This window comes from Trichosurus vulpecula, chromosome 3 (assembly GCF_011100635.1).
Source record: "Trichosurus vulpecula isolate mTriVul1 chromosome 3, mTriVul1.pri, whole genome shotgun sequence".
Taxonomy (NCBI): Eukaryota; Metazoa; Chordata; class Mammalia; order Diprotodontia; family Phalangeridae; genus Trichosurus; species Trichosurus vulpecula.
The window spans coordinates 115,617,824-115,633,291 of NC_050575.1; the positions used below are offsets into that span (position 1 = coordinate 115,617,824).

Consider the following 15,468-nt stretch of genomic DNA (forward strand, 5'->3'; position numbering starts at 1 on the left):
GGTGCTTCAGATCTGGACCCCTCTGTTCCATTCTTGTATCTGCTGCTGAAACTGATCATCTTTCTCTAGACTTCAATTTCCCATCTGCATACTGGGAAAAATCATCTTCCACCTCTGAGGCTAGTTGGAAAGGTTTATGGGTTAATGTCTGGTAGTTGGTTGCTCAATGATCTAAGATGATGTTCTTAACCTGGGGTCCATTAACTTAAAAAAAAAAGAATATTCTGGTAACTATTTTATTTTAATTGGTTTCTTTTGCAATGCTATGTATTCTTATACATTTAAAAGCATTCTTCTGAGAAGGGGTCCCTAGCTGTCGTCAAACTGCCAAAGGGTTCTATGACAGACAAAAAGGTTAAAAACCCCTGATCTTGGGTAAATGGATACTGGACAATTGCAAAGTTCCACCACCTGCCTTCCATTACCATCTATTGGCACTGAAGACCCCTCTAGCTAGCAATGACAGGTCAAACCACAAGAGGGCAACATGGCCCAACAAAACCATGATCTTTCTCTTGTCACCTGGGGGGAGGGAAGTCAAAAAGCTGGCAATGGTTATGTAGCTGTTCCAAGCCCTACCTTAGAGGGGCATCATAAGTCAGTACAGAACTTCTCCCTCTCAAAATGCTGTTGGACTTCCTACTTGGAAATTTGGAACCAACTAAGTCAGTTGACTCCTTCTAGCTTTGCCGACCATTGGGATGCCTGGGCTTATCCCAGAGGTGTGTCATTGCCACCCAGGGAAGAGGAGCCTTAATAGAGGTGATGGTCTGAGATGGCTCAATATTATCTCCTCAGACACACAAGCCATAGCACAGTGTGTAATATACTGTAGGAAGGCCATTTCCCTTTCTCTTTTCTCCCTGTTATTTCGAAACTCATTCCAAGGACAAAATATGGAAAGCTCCCATTAATCTAGGATGGCTGGGGAAAGGTATTTTTTTTTTGGTTACTATATATACAACTATCTATACACTTCAGGCACTTTAATAAATATTTGATTGATCGACCGGTACTTGGAGAAGCCATTATTTCACTGGTTGGGTAATTCTGTTGCCAATAAAGATTGCAATCCCTGCTAGCCTTGGTAGATGGCCTTTACGAGCTTCTATGGGGCTGGCCCACCAGAGAAGCTTCCGGCCTTAGGCCAATCTGGTGACCTTGTCCTCCTCATTTAGCTGAGCTGGTCCTGGAACAACGGATAGTGTATCACCCACCCGTGCTCAAAGTCTTTGGTAGGACCTTTCAGAACGAGAACACTACTGTCAAAGCCTCCAGGTTAAACCACAAGGAAGCAACGGGATTAGACATCAGGGGAGGAGACCTTCTATACATGGGGAAAAGAATATTCTAATTCACAAGATTCTTGTGAGGAGCAAATGAGATAATGTATGCGATGTAATTTGCAAACCTTAAAGAATCATAAGTGATTATTTTCCCCCCAATCTGTGGTGTGATTGATGTAGAGAAGTTCTAATGTGAAAATTCCCTCTAATTCATGGGAATTGGAAACCCATCTATAACTCAAAGTCTTAGAGAAGTGACTGAAGTGCAGATAAAGAGGTTAAGTGACTTTTCCCGTGGTGTCAGAGGATGTTTATGTGTGAAGTATATGTCAGCAGGACACAAACCCAAGTCTTCCTGATTCCAAAGCTGTCCATCTGCCCAATCTACCGTGTTGCCTTATTAATATGGGTGACCAATTTTCAAAGAAACAGGATAGAATCAAATATGCTTAAAGCCCTTGGGAAGGGAACTTCAGAGTCACCTATTCCAGTATCCTTACTTTACAGATGGAGAAACTGAGGCCCAGAGAAATAAAGTAGCTTTCTGAAGACACACAACTGAAGGGAACACACAACAAGGGGAAGAGCTGGGATTTGAACACAGTTCCTCTGACTTCAAAGTCAGCATTTTTATACTGTACTATGCCACAGGTCACCCACTAAAGACTACACTGAATATAATTAGGCCACTCAGGAGGCGCCACAGAAATTTATTTCTGCATTGCCTGTCAGTCAGCAGTGATAATTACCACCAAATGGTAAGGGTAGAAGATGGAAAAACCAGACTTGAATCTTTACTGGCCCCAGGACCACAGTCTGGGAAAAAAAATTTTTTTGGTGGAATAGGCCCCTGATGTCAGCTTCTTTCTTTGTTCCTTTCTCACAAAAGTCAAGGGCAGAGAAGCAGTAGTGGATGCATGAGCAATCTAGGTGGGTAGAGAGAATTCTGGGTCCATGATAGTCTGGTGGGCTACTCACCTCGAGTCTGTGGCAGGGCCCTCACTTCGTTCACATCTGGTTCACTGTTTGGCCGGTGTACTTCCACCATGACAAAGTGATGATTTGTTCCTGACTTGGGGCTGGTCTTATCGAGGGCTATGGGGACAGCAGTAGGAGAGGGAAGAGGAGGACTTGGGAGGCTGCTCCCTGAAGAAGCATCAGGGGACATGCCCTTCAGATGAGTTGGAGATTGGACCCTGGGGAAGGGGCCTATGGGGTGCTGGTTGACAAATGACAGGTGTGTATCCATTGGTCTCTTCGAGCTGTGATTGGCTGGAGAAATTGTGGCATAGATGGGGCTGGCAAGAGACCCCTCTGTGGATGAAGTAGCTCCAGTGGATGGGATGCTGGCTGTGTCCCTCTCTGGTTGGCCGGTTGGTGAACTAAGGTTGCGGGGTGCTGTGAAGAAAAGCCCCGACTGAGAAGACTCTGAAGAAGGGCGTTTGAGATGATCTTTCCCAGTCTTTCTCTGTTGGGGAACAGAAGAGTCAAGGGACTGAACTGGAGGAGGTGGTGGCGGAGGCTTGAAGTTGGGTGGTGCCTCAGAAAGAGATGCGACATCATCCTGCCAAAAAATCCAGCAAGAACAGAGGCCATCAGACTCCATCACTAGAGCTGGGAGAGCCTTCCCTTGTAAGGAGACTCAAGAGATGAGAGGCTGTACCAGAACCAACCAAGATCCAGGCTGGAATTCTGTCTCCTACAGTCGTCAGGGTTCTATCAGCCACGTGACGAGGCCTGCTTGAATAATGCAGCACCATAGTGGAAAATCTGTGTCATCTCAGCTGCTGATAGAGGACTGACCCCTGTGGCTTGGATCTTGGCAAGTGTCTTTGCAGACGGTATTGTTACCTAATAGCCTCCTCCTTTTGGGAATCTCACTAAGTCCTTGGCATCAGCAATATCCTGTAGCAAGGAGTCTTTACAGACTTAATTACAGGCAGTATTAAAAAAAAAAAGACATTTCCTTGGCTTTGCTACATTCTAAGGGATTAGCTTTTACCAGTGAGGAGCACAGTGGGAGTGGAGGAAGAGAAAATGAACATACAGGTGACATTTATCCTTCGACTCTACACAAAGATGCCCAGTGGCTTACAAACAGAAACAGAAGAAGATACAACAGATAATATGGGGTGGCTGCTGTTAGGACAGAGAAAACAAGAGTTAGACCAAGAGAGAAAAAGATACAGTTATACAAACACAGGATTTGGAGCCAGAAAGGACCATCTGACACAAAAGGTTAGAGCTGGAAAGGACCTGAGAACATACAGCCTCAGAGAGGGAAGGACCTTTCCCTAGACCCCTTAGGGAAGCATCTACTCTAATCCCCTCATTTTATATACTGAGGACACTAAAACCCAGCAAGGGGAAGCAACCCGCCAAAGACCCCACAGGTATTAAGTGGATATGCTGGGCCTAGAATGAGACCCAGAGCTCCCTTTTATCATTATGCCAAGTGTATTTCATGAAAACCAGGTGATATGCCTGGTATATTTAATTGTTCTTTTTTTTGTGGTTTTGTGCCAACCTATAATTTCATCAGAGTGGGGAATTCCAGATATGGAAACTCCCTCCCCTTATCCAGATCAGCCCCTCATCTATAATTTGGTGCTTTAGAGAGCTGCCCAAGGGCACTGAGAAGATTAAAGATTAGTATAATGGATACAGAGTTGAGTCTATGTCAGAGGAAGGACTTGAACCTAGGTCTTGGGGGTTCCAAGGCAGGGCTTCTAACTTAAGTCTGATGCTAACTACCTGTGCTACCATGGAAAGTCACTTAAACTCCCTGGGCTTAGATTTCCTTCTGTATAAAAATGAGAGGGTAGGATTTAGTGGTCTCTGAAGTTAATTCCAGCTTTTGTCTCTGAGCTTACTCTTTATGGGACCATGCTGCTTCTCTGTTAGTGCTTTTTTTCCCCCTTGGAGGCAATTGGGGTTAAGTGACTTGTCCAGGGTCACATAGCTAGTGTCTGAGGCTGGATTTGAACTCAGGTTTGTCCTCCTGACTCCAGGGCCAGTGTTCTATCCACTGTACCACCTCACCGGCCTTTCTTCTAGTCCTTAGTGACCAAAATGTCCTATTCCAATTAAAGGCCAAAAGAGAAGGCAGAACATCTTACCAAGGAAACATCTGGCAGAGCATTGATACTACCCTGGGTTACTTCTCCCGTCTCTTCAAGATCCAGAGTATTCTAGAAAGAAATGAGAAGGAAAGTAGTCAGCAAAGACACACTAAAAAGAAGCAAGCTGCTTGTCCTCTGGGAGAACAACCCTGTCTTTCTGCTGCTTCAGTGCCATATCATGGCTCCTCTCCTTTTACCTCCATCATCCCAGCTCAAAACAACATGTGGAGGACATTTTTAAAAATTTTAGCATCTTGATAAAGTGAGTACTGGTTGCTAGTCTTCACCTCTGTATGTTTCACTAAGTCAGTATCCCACATTTCTGAGAGTTAGGTACCATCCCTTGAGGATGCCCAAGTAGTCTATATCTCTGTTACTTCATCTGTTGTTCCCATCCCCTGCTGCAAAGGGTGAGGCCTCCCTAGGCCTTGGCAATCACCTATTCAAATCAGCACCAGATGTTTGCTTTCTGTGTAATTGCAGCCCAAATGACATTATGAAATGTCAAAATATGTCCTGGTCCATGTCAACAACTGAGGTAGAGACAGAAAAATGAGCACCAAGGAAAATGAAATTAATTCATGACTCTCCAAAAGCCGCCCTGGTAGAAAACGGCAATCAGGGAACGGGAGAGAAGTAATTTGGGCCTAAAGTGACTTTGACTAAGCACTCCCAATTAATGCCAAAGAATTTATAAAAATATCATTTGCATGTATTAGGAAGAGCAAAAGAGGAATGTAAAAATTTTGTTGATGTCTCCTGCACTTAGAGGAGCAATACCCAGTATCCAAATACAGCTGGGACATGCACAGGTGTAGAGAAAAAGCATGACCTTGGCCAGAGTAGGCCTCATCCAGAAGTTTGAGTTACCACTGAGCCAAGTCTGGAGGATGCCCAGCTTAGAGGGTTATGGTCACATGTCTAGTGGGAGGGAGAGCTAGGATGCTAACCCAGGTTTTCTGATTCCAAGTCCAAGTGCACCAGATCTAACTCTGCTGCCGACTAGCTGTGCAACCATAAATGAGTTACATGACCTCACCGGGTCTGAATTCCATCTATAAAATAGGAATCATGATACTTGCATTATTTGTATTGGGCACCACCTGAAACTCTGCTCTAGCCGTATTTGGGTATCCAATTGAAGGGCTGTCAAGAGATCAGTACCCTGTAAGTCACAAAGTTATTACAGTGGCTCGGAGAAGAGGATGAACTATTAGCATGTGGGGGAATCACAAAAATACATTCTTGAGATACAGGTTCTTCTTTAAAGCTCCTTCTGCTCTCCCAGGGCAAGAATGCAAGGAATGGGGTTGATCTGGTGCACCTGTCATAATGTTCCCCTTCTTTCAAGGCTTCACCTAAGGCCCAACTCCTCCCTGGAGCCTTTCCCAGGTACCCCCGCTCACAATAGGTCTTTCCAATGAAAACCCAGAGTACTTAGTCTTAGAACACCCTAACCTCCCAGTTCCGCAACCTGACGCTTAGCCAACATTGCTTTGTCTCATTAGTAATCTTTGCCCTATCTTACCCACTGGGCTGTGTGAACCTGGGCAAGTCACTTCACCTCTGCCAGCCTTGGTTTCCTCACCTATAAAATGGGGATGATAACAGCATGGGGCAGTTGTGAGGACCAAAGGAGATACTATTTATGAAGCTCTTTGCAATGTTCGCTGAGACTATGTGACCTGGAATAAGTTACTTTTCCTCTTAGACCTCAGTGGCCTCATATGTAAAACGAAGGGGTTGAACCAGGTGATTCCAAAGGGCCTTTCCAGTTCTACATCTGCGATCTTAAACTATACAGTCTTCCTGTCTTTGGGTGAGCTGAAGTCCCCAGACAAGGAGGTGCGACATGGAACAAGGCCTAGGATGATGACGGCAGGCAGTTAGAAGGTAAAGAATGGCTTTCTTCATTACTGCATGGGGCAGAACTGGCATTGCTGTACGGTGGACAGTGTGAAAAATTATTTCATTCTCTGCCATAAATGGTGTAATTGGTGCTAGAAGGTGCCAAAGAGTGGAGAACACATCTTCTGTTCTATTGCCCATTATTTATTGTTGGATAAACAACTGATTAGTCTGGAGCTGCAGGACGTCTGCATTTCTCCATCTGCTAAATCCAGTTGCTCAGAAGGCTCCTGTCCTTAAAGTCTTACCTCATTTGCTTCTAAAATAGACAGAGACAGCAGTTTAATAACCCAACGTATTAGTCAGCAAAGATATCCAAAGAATAGGCTTTTTATCGCTAAAGCTTCCTGATAAGGATCAAGGTCAGAAGAACCACTCAAATGAGGGAGTTAGGAACAAGCATTTATAGAGAAAAATGGCAAAAAGATTTAGAACCTGGACCTTGAAGAAGCGGAGTTGCCAATACGGAAGATATTGGGGGGGAGCGGAGCCCGAGGGAGGTCATTAGGTCACAGTTATTTCATCTGTGTCACCTGGGGAAGAAGGGGAAGCCCCCTAACTGGAAGTTAGAGAAAACAAACAAGAATTCTGGGAAATCTCTGATCTAACTGAAAGATCTCATTGCCTCCCTCCCCATAACACTTATTATCTGCACCACTCCTGTATCCTTATCCTGTTCTGTGTATATTGTCAGACTGTGAGGACCTGGAGGGCAGGGACCCTATCTTGTATTCCCCTCAGGACTCAGCACAATTCCTTGCACATAAGCATTTAATAAACAGGTACTGAATGATCATGGTGTTGTAGAAGAAAAGAATACTGAGTTTGGATTCGGAAAACCCAGATTCAAATACTTATTACCCATGTGACCTTGGGTAAGTCCCAGCTCCTCTCTGGGCTTCGATTTCTTCGGCTGGGTTAGACTAGGTGATCTATAAAGTACCTTCTAGCTCTAAAACTCAATGAATCTGTAAGTCTTCAGGAAGCTAAGAACTGTACATGAACACCCAGAAACCTTTTCTTTTCCTCTCCCCACCCCCAACCTCCTTGTTCAACCTATAAGCAGCTGGAAGTAGAAATCATCTTCTTCTAAGTTAGAGATAAAATAAAACTCAATTTTTCAGGGTTGGCAAAAGCAGGGCTAGGCCGTCCCTTGCTTCTAATATTTTAGGTCAAAAATAGATATTGTGTGTGGTCATAAATTGTAATGACTTTTAAGCACAGGGTTATGACTTTCAAAGTGAAATATATTAAGATTTTGCTATGTCTGGCCATCATCTCCAACAGGCCCACAAATGTCTGATAGACATGTTTATGTTGTGCTATCATTTGGCCACTTAGTTTTTCACTCTATTAAAAATTAAAAAAAAAAACTAACAAAGCCATTACTTTGGGTTCTTTGTCCTATTATATTTTGTTGCTGGTTCTCTACTTTAGATGTGAATGGTCTAAGCTTCAGTTCCCCCATTTGTAAAATTCAGGCTTTGGACCCCAAAATGGAGCACTAACATTTTATATTCTAACTCTAACATTTTATATTTTAAAACAAGGTTTCTTAACCTGCGATCTGTGAATTTGTTAGAAAGAGAGAGAGAAGGAGAGAGAGAAAGACAGACAGACAGACACAGAGAGAGACAGAGACACAGAGACAAAAAGAATGAAAGAAGAGAGACAGAGAGAGAGAGAGAGAGAGAGAGAGAGAGAGAGAGAGAGAGAGAGAGAGGAGAAACAGAGAGAGGAGAGGGAGACAAAGAGACAGAGAGAGACAGAGATGGATAAGGAGAGAGAGAAACTATATTTCAATGTAATTGATTTCCTCTGTAATCCTAAGTATTTTATTTGATGCATTTAAAACATTCTGAAAAAGAGTTCATAGGTTTCATCAAACTGTTAAAGGGGATACACAAGAAGGAAAGATCAAGAACTTCTGTTCTAAAGTCTCAGAATATCTGTAAATATTTAATATTTATAAAGTGCTCAGCACAGCATCTGGTACACAGTAGGTGTGTTTAATAGATGCTTGTTCCTTCCTCCCTCCTCCAGATCTAATACCTCTTACAGTCCAAGAAGTGGTGGTTTTCCCCTCCTAGTCGGTTTTCAAGCAGAGCCTGGATCACCACTTGTTGGATGTGTTATATAGCTGAAATTCTTCTTCATGTAGAGTGGACTACACGGCCTCTATGGTCCCTTCCAACTCTTACATTTTGTGACTCTGTGATTCTATGCACTAGGACCCCTTCAGCTCTAGTATTCTAGTTAGAAAGTCCCTCCTGACTAATTCTCTGCTCCTATGACCCTTCTAGTTTTAACATCCTGACTTGCAAGACCCTGCCCATCTCTAACATTCTATGATTCCATGATTAACTTTAAAATCTCAAAATCCAAATCCTCCAATGAAACCATAATGGCTTCCACAGCCACCTCCTGACGCGATCAGAGACAAAAGTACTACAACTGTTCTCCCTGTTTACAACTCTGGAAACTGACTCAGAGGTTGGTCAACTTTCTCAAGGTCGCAAAACCTCAGTGAGGACTCAGCAGTAGCCCCCAGGCCTCCTGACTCTTGATGGAAGGAGAACAACCTGTATGTTCCTTGTATGGTACTTATCTAATCTAAGAGCACCGAGTGATTCTTAGAAATGCTGCAGGGTCTGTCAATGAATAAACATGGAAGACAAATGGGGTTGCTGTTTGCATTTCGTCACTTCCCGGAGCATCTGGTAGAGGTGCTGAGCTTGGCATTGCTCAAACATCAATTTCCAAAGTTTAGAAGTCAGTATTAAACAATTACAGCTTGCCAGCTGTGGGTTATGTTGTGTTGGGTTTTTCCTGATGGCTATTAACTTTTACAGTTCCCTGCTTTCTCACTTTGACTTCAAGAATATTGATGGAGTCACAAAGTAAAGCTCCACTGGAGATATTAGATGAACCCCAGGATTAGGTTGTTTTCTTTAAGGCTTTTTGTGTGCAGACTCTAATGGGAAAGACAGTGTGGTATGGTGGAGAAAGGCCTTGATGTGGGTGCGGGAGAACTGCATTCAAGTCTTGGCTGCACCACTAATTATAGAGTTATGCGACTTTTAAGAAGTCATTTGTCTAAGTGTCAGTTTCCTCATTTGTATTGTTTTTTATTATTTTTTTTAGTTTCCTCATTTTTAAAATGAGAAAGTTGGTCTACAACAGGAGTCTTAACTTAGAGCCTACAGATCCTAAAGGGGTCTAGGGAAAGATTTCAGGAAGTTCATGAATTTGGATGGGAAAAAATTACATCTTTATTTTCACTACCCTTTATTTTCCTTTGTGATCCTATGTATTTTATAAATTTAAAAATATTCTTCTGAGAAGGGGTCCATGGGCTTCACCAGTTTGCCAAAAGGGCCCATGGCACACACAAAAAGGTTTAGAGCCCCTGGTCTAGGTGCTTTCAAACGGCCCACTTAGTTCTGAAATTCTCTGTAATCCTGTGCAGAGTCAACTGGGAAAGAAAGGAGCAGGGACTTGCACAGAAGATGCAGAAGTGGAAAAACAGGTAAGAAATAGTGTTGCCTAATAAAAGGCATTTCAGACCAAAACACATTATAGGATCATAGCTTTTAGCAGTTGGAAAAGATGTTAGGGATCATCTAGTCTAATCTCTTCATTTTACATATGAGAAGAGATGTAATTAGCCCAAAGTCAGATAATAAATTGCAGACCTGGAATCTAAAACCAAGTCCTCTCCCTAAATAAGTCATGCTGCATTTAAGGCCCTCACAGCTCTCATCCTCAAGTCAGCTGTGCATAGAGTTAGCCCTGTTCAAGTCTTTACCATGGAGGCAGATGTTACATAAGCCCACTGTGGACAAACGCTAAACATTTGTCACCTGAATTGTTTCTTGCTCCAAACTTCATAGCAATGTTAGTCAGAGACTTGCAATAACTACCTCAGATGCCATTAAACTGCTGGGTGAATTTATTGTTCCAGGTGTTCACTGAGGACTTTTTTTTTGTGCTGAGGAATCTTAAAATGGAATTTAATAGAAGGAATATGAGATTAGAGGCCCATTGGCTCAGGCTGAACAGTGATTGGGGATTTCAACCAGGGCCTAAGAGATCTCAGCAGGATTAGCAATTTGAGGGAAAGAAATGAAAATATTATAAACAAAAGCCTCCCAATTTCCTCTCTTTATGGGTTCTCACTTTCACTTAGTGGGAATATAAGGAACTAATCTTTACCGAATACAGAAGATCGTGACTATCGCAAAGGAGGGGGGCGGGGCTCGAAGCTGTGGCAGAAATACTGCCATTGGTCTGCTGTGAAGAGTCTACTGAAGAAAAATAACATTAAAAGAGTTCAGAAAGCTGGTCGATGCAGCATCTAATTATGACAACAGAGGACTGACAGTGAAGCATGCTTTTTACCTCTAAGCAAAGAGGTCATAGACTACGAGTGTGTAATGAGGAATACAATGGTGGCTAATGTATCTATCTGCTTTTCTTGACTGGATTTATTTGTTACAAGGGAGGGAGGGTTCTATCCTGAGGGAAGGGACAGTAATTAGGAAATGGCACGGGGGGGGGGGGGGGGGGGAAGAAAAGAGTATTAATAGCAATTTTTATAAGCGTCTACCAAAAATATAGGATTCCAGGTCAATATTCCAGGGATGGTAGGGACCTCCAGAGGCCAACTGGTGAGTTTATTTCTCTGCCTCTGGGGGCAACTACATTTAAGCAATTTGACTAAATTCAACAAATATTTATTGTGCACCTATTATTAGGAAGGCTTTGTATTGTGTCTACTGTACCAGAAAGAGGAAGAAAAGGAGGAGGAGGAGGCGGAGGAGGAGGAGGAGGAGAAGGAAAAAATAGAGGAAGAAGAATGAGGAGAAGAAGAGGAGGAGGAAGAAGAAGAGGAAGAAAAAAGAATAGGAAAAGGAGAAGGAAGAGGAAGATGAGGAACAGAAGGAGGAAGAGAAAGGGGAGGAGGAGGAGGAAGAAAGAAGAGGAGTAGAAGAAAGAAGAGGAGGAGGAAGGGGAAGAAAAAGAATAGGAAAAGGAGAAGGAAGAGGAAGATGAAGAATAGGAGAAGGAAGAGGAGGAGGAAGAAGAAAGAAGAGGAGGAAGAAAGAAGAGGAGGAGGAAGAGGAAGAAAAAGAACAGGAAAAGGAGAAGGAAGAAAAAGAAGAGGAGGAGGAGGAGGAAGAAAGGAGGCAGAGGAGAGAAATGAAGAGAGAGGAGGAAGAAAATGTTATAACTTTGATATGGAGGTGCTTCTTAGTGTCAACCTTCAATCCTTTGACATGCAATCTAGCTCACTCCCATCTCTTCTCCCTTCAGTGAATAATTTCATTATCTGTTAAGATGTTTTCCAGATCTAACATTCTATGTCATATGTTTAACATTCTATACATTCTAAAGACTCTAAGCTATATTATCTATCCTATCATCCTATGTTCTAAGAACCCTTCCAACTCTGACATCCCTATCTTCCTCTTCCCATTTCTAATGTCCTGAATCCAAAGCACTGAATCATTTCTCTCTAAAGAAACTATAACTAAGCACCTCCCTCCGTCTTCACTGATCCAGGCTGAGTGATTCCAGTCTGGGGAGGCAACACAGTGAAAAGAATGCGGGATTGAAGGTGAGAGGCCCTGAGTTCCAACCCCAGCTCTGCCATTTACTCCCTGTGTCACAGTGGGCAAGTCATTTAACTTTTCTGTTGGCAAAAGCAGAGAGTTGGACTAGATTAAGGGTTCTTATGCTTGTATCTGTGAATTGCTTTATTTTTTTTCCAAAATATTTTTGATAACTGTATTTCAATATATTTGGTTTCCTTCATAATCATGTTTTTATTTTAAGTATTTAAAAATGTTCCTCTGAGAAGGGTTCGCCAGCATGCCAAAGGGATCCAGATCCAAGGCAAAAAGGCTTTAAGAATCCCCAGAGGAGATAATCTCTAAAGGTCTTTTTCAGCTCTAAAGCTATGATTCTTGAGTTTTTCCTCCTAAGATTTCTTTCCCAAGGTTTTCAAATTCTTGCTGTTCTTCCATGGGCCATCTTCAGATTTAAAGAGCGAAAATTTCCTCATTTTATGGTCCATTCTGTTCTCTGGCATTGATGCTGCTTAGCTAGCTTACTAAAATGTTCACTAATTGACTATGGGTTAGGAACCCAAACTTTATTTTTGAAAGAATCTTATGAAAATGTTTGGTGGCTTTAAATTTCCTTTGGAAAACAACCCCACTCAACTTCATGAAAGACGGCTGAAATCTAGCTACTATTCAATGAATAATTTCGGACAGTTCATCTGAGGTGTCATTCAATCAATAAACGATTATTAGTGTCTATCATGTGCCGAGCAATGAGCTAAGTCCTGGGGATACAAAGAAAGGCAAAAGACAGTCCCTGCCCTCAAGGAGCTTGCAATTTAATGGAAGAGACAATATACCAACAAGCTGTGTAAAAATCAATTGGAAACATTCAACAGAGGGAAGGCACTAGAATCAAGAAGGGTCAGGAAAGGCTAAGCAAGCCGAGGGTCAGGATGTAATTAGTCTTGCTTTTGTTGTTGTTTTAGCTGCTATCTGACTCTTCATGACCCCATTTGGGGATTTCTTGGCAGAGATATGGGAGTGGTCTGCCATTTCTTCTCCAGCTCATTTTACAGATAAGGAAACTGAGGCAAACGGAGTTAAGTGACTTGCCCAGGGTCACACAGCTAGTAAGTGTCTGAGGCCAAATTTGAACTCAAGTCTTTCTGACTCCAGACCCAGTACTCCATCAACTCTGCCACCTAGCCACCCTTAACAACAAAAGTGACAGGATGTAATTCATGCTCCCTTCTAGGGTAAGGTCTAAGCTTCTACCTTCTCTTGTAACTTCCCACAGTCTACAGTACAGGCGTAAATCTGCTCAGCAAAGATTGCTGATGGCATCTGAAATACCCTAAATAGCAATGGTGAAAAGAATAACCCTACTTTGCATTTGTATAGGGCTTTACCCGAATTCAAAGAAATTCCACTTGATTTCATTGGCTCTTCATGGCAATGCTGTTAAGATGGGCAAGGCAGGAATATTCCCCCTTATTTTATAGAAGCTGAGACTCCAGGGAGCGGTCCAGCATAACTAACGAGCAACAGAACTGAATCTAGATCCCCAGGCATTAAAAGTCCAAGTCTGTGTTCCCTCAAACTGGATCATACAAGCCCCCCAGTCCTTGCTGTGGTTTAGGAAGAATCTGAAATCCCCTAAACTGAGGCTGAGCCAGGCTAGAATCTAAAGAGTTGAAGACATTCTTCCACTTTGAATGCCCTGAAAAATCACAGACTGAACAATTTTAGATTTGGAAAGGACCCTAGGGGCCAAACAGACATAAGACAGGCTCCATTCTATGAAACTATAAACTTGGCACCCTTCATAATAAACAGTCACCATATAATGAAATGTAGAGAATGATGACCTCTCCATAATACCCCCACCTTTAATCAATACAGCTTTTAATTTTGCTATCTTGGCAGCTATTTTTTATGGGGAGGAAATGTTCTTTGGAATCAGATGAAAATTCTCAGGGTCTGTATTAAGCAAATGAAAAATAAATGCGATTTAACGATTAGGAGAACTACATTTGATCTTCCTTGATCATTAGTTTGTGGAAAACAGTCGCAATAGGAGAAGGCATTTAACCTGGGAAAGATAGCCATTCGGCCTGATAAAGGGAATTATTCTAAATGGTAATTGGTCCCCCCATCGTGCAGTGACGAAGTTCAGAGGCACTGTTACCTAGCTGTTTCCATCTCACCTTGTACATGTGCCAAAAGGAAAAAAAGGCAACTTTGATACAATGCACCAGGCTTTCTGAATGGCTATGTGGATTTAGAGGGGGCAGAGTTTGCTGGGGGGAGGGGAGAGGAGTGACTGGATTAGCCTCTGAAAATTAGAAATCTATCCCTTAAATAAAAAGTTTGAAAACACCTTCAGAAACACTGGTGGGACTTTTGCATGGAAGAAACAAAGGTTAAAAAAAAGTCTCAAGACTTTTTAAGGACTGATTCATTAGGGAGAGAGCTCCCCATCAATGGAAGAGTTCAAGTATAAGGTAGATGACCACCTGTTGGAAGGGCTGTAAAAAAGAATTAATATTTTGGGTAAGGATTGGACCGATGGCTCTCTGCTGTTTCTTCTGACACTATAATTCTACAAATCTGAGTGTGACTCCCAAATCAGTTAGCAGGGCCTTTTTACTGGCGAGATTGCAAAGTACAGATTGGTTGAGGCCCACCTCCCCTTCAACACTCCTGCCCTGAAGAATACTTCAGGAGGGTTCCTGAAGGTGACTCCAGTGCTGTGCTGTATTCCTTACTGTATGTGGGCTCGGTCATGGTTACCCCCCAGCAGCCTTCTCTACATCATAACGTACCTTCTTCAGCACTAAACAAAAGGCAATGCTATAGAGATCCAGAGTTCTTAGCCTGCTACAGCATCTGTCCTTGTAAGCGTTGCTGGAGAGCTTGGGTGTGGACTGGGAACAAGGGCTGACTGCAGCAGGCACAGAAAGGAGAGCAGTATAGGAGGACACACAAACTTTTAGAAGTAGTAGATTCACAGGATTACAGTTTTAGAGCCATCTATTGTGACCACTTCATTTTACAGATGAAAACATGGAGGCCCGGAGAGGCTGACTGAATTTTCCATGGTCACACAGGTAGTCAGTGTTCGAAGCAAGATCCAGACTCAAAGCCTCTGACTTCAAATCCAATGCTCTTTCCACTGTACTACCATCTTCCTGGCCATCTCCAAACCATTCCGGCCTTTATCCCCACCGGAAAATTATATTCTACGCCTGGAACCACCCTGGGATCTGACAGATGAGCTTTCACCTTATCTTGCTCAGATCCAGACCTCCCCTCTCATTTCCCAGCTCTATACCCATGCCTCCACTCTTTTCAACTCCCCTTTATCTGTTATTTTTCTTAATAAGAATGTAAGCAATTTTTAGGGCCAGGACTATCTTGCTTGTATTTGTAGTCTCAGAGCCTATCACAGTGTCTGTACATTTGTTGTTATTCAGTCATTTTAGTTGTGTGGATCTCTGTGACCTCATTTGGGGTTTTCTTGGCAAAGATACTAGAGTGCTTTGCCATTTTCTTCTCCAGCTCATTTTACAGATGAGGAAA

The 15,468-nt window shown here is 42.7% G+C and overlaps 1 protein-coding gene across 2 annotated transcripts in view; it reads right to left on the bottom strand.

Annotated features, from left to right (window-relative positions):
• WHRN (whirlin) overlaps positions 1-15,468 on the bottom strand; it is a 133,883-nt gene that overhangs the window by 6,268 nt on the left and 112,147 nt on the right. For both annotated transcript variants that reach the window (XM_036751271.1, XM_036751270.1), the window contains exons 9-10: positions 4,406-4,477; positions 2,265-2,850 (exon numbers count right to left, since the gene is read on the bottom strand). In XM_036751271.1, coding sequence (XP_036607166.1) covers positions 2,265-2,850; positions 4,406-4,477 — 658 coding nt within the window. The remainder of the gene's footprint in view (positions 1-2,264; positions 2,851-4,405; positions 4,478-15,468) is intronic.